The 2,511-nt window shown below is 36.2% G+C and overlaps 1 protein-coding gene across 1 annotated transcript; it reads right to left on the minus strand.

The window, feature by feature from the left end:
* Positions 1-432: 432 nt before the first annotated feature.
* Positions 433-1,203, minus strand: LOC110924035 (beta-1,4-xylosyltransferase IRX14-like). Its single transcript, XM_022168079.1, has 2 exons — positions 1,105-1,203; positions 433-855 (listed from the first exon to the last, which is right to left on the minus strand). The coding sequence occupies exons 1-2, from the start codon at positions 1,201-1,203 to the stop codon at positions 433-435; spliced, it is 522 nt and encodes a 173-aa protein (XP_022023771.1).
* Positions 1,204-2,511: the final 1,308 nt, after the last annotated feature.

Consider the following 2,511-nt stretch of genomic DNA (forward strand, 5'->3'; position numbering starts at 1 on the left):
AATTAATATAAGTACCATCATCCACCTTAATAAACTAATGGGAATGCCCGCGCGTTGCGGCGAGTGTCCCGACTCATATTAGATTCAATTATAATGTCTATTACTATGTACCTCCACAATGGCATCCAAAGAAGATAAAAGAACTTTAAATTTTACACATCCATTTTACTCATAAAATTCTAAATATCTTCTAAATAAATTCACCGCCTAAAAATATAAAGAACTAACATTTGAAATGCAAACCTGCTAACCAAAAATTGTAGGCTTTGTCAAGTGGGTGTAATCACTACAACAAGCTTAAAATCTGAACCATAGTCTTCAACATCTTTTAATCTGGTATAGTAAACCACGGAGACTCAATATCGAATGAGACTCTGGACCCCTGGGCGGCTCCCTATTTCACACAGCCTAAACGGTCCCCATAACCCACGTTCATTGAGAATGCTCCTTAACCAAAGAAAGAGGACTCCCAATATCATCCTTTCCATCACCGGCCACCACCACGTCCAAATCTTTAATCCAATCTAGCCTAAATTCAGCTTCCTTCCATACAAACTGTGAGTTCATCACAAACCCCGACCACTCTAACTTCCTCGGCAACACAACTGCCATATGACCAATATAATTTGCATTCTTTCCTTTATATACACCAGTATTAAACGTGTGCCATCCGCTCAACCAATCAGATGCATTACAAGCCGGACCTTGAACCGCCAATAGTGATATCTTCTCATCTTCATCCACCGTCTTTTCACCATGAACCTCAAACGGACCCTCATCCGAATGAATCGAATGCGCAAGAATCCCAACCGAAATTGTACCAATCCATTCCACATTTTGGATCTCATCAAAAAGCTACAAACTATGCATATTACTATCGTCAACAAACATCACAATCCCATCTAGTTTCTCTTCTCTCACAACTCAAAATCACAAACAATTACGTCAATTAAGTCAACTCATACTAAAATTCTATCATAAAACTTCACATTATAACCGAATTATTAAATTTACCTCAAAGCCTTCAACCTCATTTCAGACTCCACCTTATGTCTCCCCTCCCAAAAAAATCGGCATCTTCTTCTCAAATCCAATATGCATAACCTTCACCTTCACTTTCGATTTTGCAAGCAACGCAGCCATCTCGTTAGTCGCTCCACCGGCTTCCACAACAATCCACACCACATCATAGGGCAAATTCATCAAAGTATGCATCAATCGAGTCAAATGCAAAGCTTGAAAAGTCCTCACATATTAATGTAACCTTTCTGGTATGCGTTAAGACTTTGTTTTAAATTATTTAATTGTCTTAGCGCAATTCGTCGCTTTTATTCAACCGAGCTTTTATTCTTTATCTAATCCGTTAGACTTGTTCGTGTGAATTTCATGACTTATGACAGTCACACTTTACTCTCTATTCAATCCATTCAACCTCGAAATAGTTGAACATAATTATCAAAATTTTATCGTCTTTTAGTCAAAACTCATAATCCGAGTCTTTTAACTTTTTAATCCGCGTTCCTGTCTCTTGGTTTACGCATATATTTGAAATCCTACCCACCTATCGGGTATTTTACCGAAGTCATTATCAAAGCAACCATTCCGGTATACATTAAGACTTCATTTTGGTTTATTTGGTCGTCTTAACGAAATCCATCGCTTTTATTCAACCAAGTCCTTATTCTTTATTCAATCCGTTTGACTTGTTCGTGTGAGTTTCGTCACTTATGACATCAAACTTTATTCCTATGCTTTAACATTCTCATTAGTCGGTTTATATTTTCATTTACATTGATCCTTGTCCCTTCTCTCGGGCTCGTTATTCTAATGTAATACGCTTCCATTACCCGGTTTGCGTTTACATTTATTATCAAACATTTTGCTTATTTGATCCGTTTGGGTACCTTTTTAATTCATCACATTCGCTCCATCCTTACTACACCGGAGGTAAATGCGTTCATTATAAGAAGTTCATGGTATCATGTGTTTACTTCTTACTTGGTCAGAGTAAGCGATCAACACACGATACACATGACCTTTTTATAATTTTCACATCACGCCCCATGTAAGTAACGCCTCTATTCATTTCCGTATTCATGATTTCATTTGGTAAAACTTTATTTAATTGCTTATTTAACAATCACTAGTTTTACCCGTTTTATTCTTGAACATATAAAATGTTTTCCTTTTATCCAACTATTATACAATCACATTCATTAATGTGATCATTACTCTTCTCAGTAGTATTTATATTGAGAATGCTTACTTTGATGATTGCTTCCGTCCAGGTTTCTATATACAATAATTCTGTTATTGTCTTGTTAGTCACAATCGTGAATAACATATATTTCTACTTAATTTCTCTTGGAAACATCATCCTGGATAGGTATCCTATTCAGGTTTTCTAGGTTTTTATCCTACATATGCAACAATCAGTCTCTACATATTTGTTGCATATTACTATTTGTGCAATAAATTTAAAACGTGCACCTGGTAGATGCTTGCCCTAAT

Source organism: Helianthus annuus, chromosome 17 (assembly GCF_002127325.2).
Source record: "Helianthus annuus cultivar XRQ/B chromosome 17, HanXRQr2.0-SUNRISE, whole genome shotgun sequence".
Taxonomy (NCBI): Eukaryota; Viridiplantae; Streptophyta; class Magnoliopsida; order Asterales; family Asteraceae; genus Helianthus; species Helianthus annuus.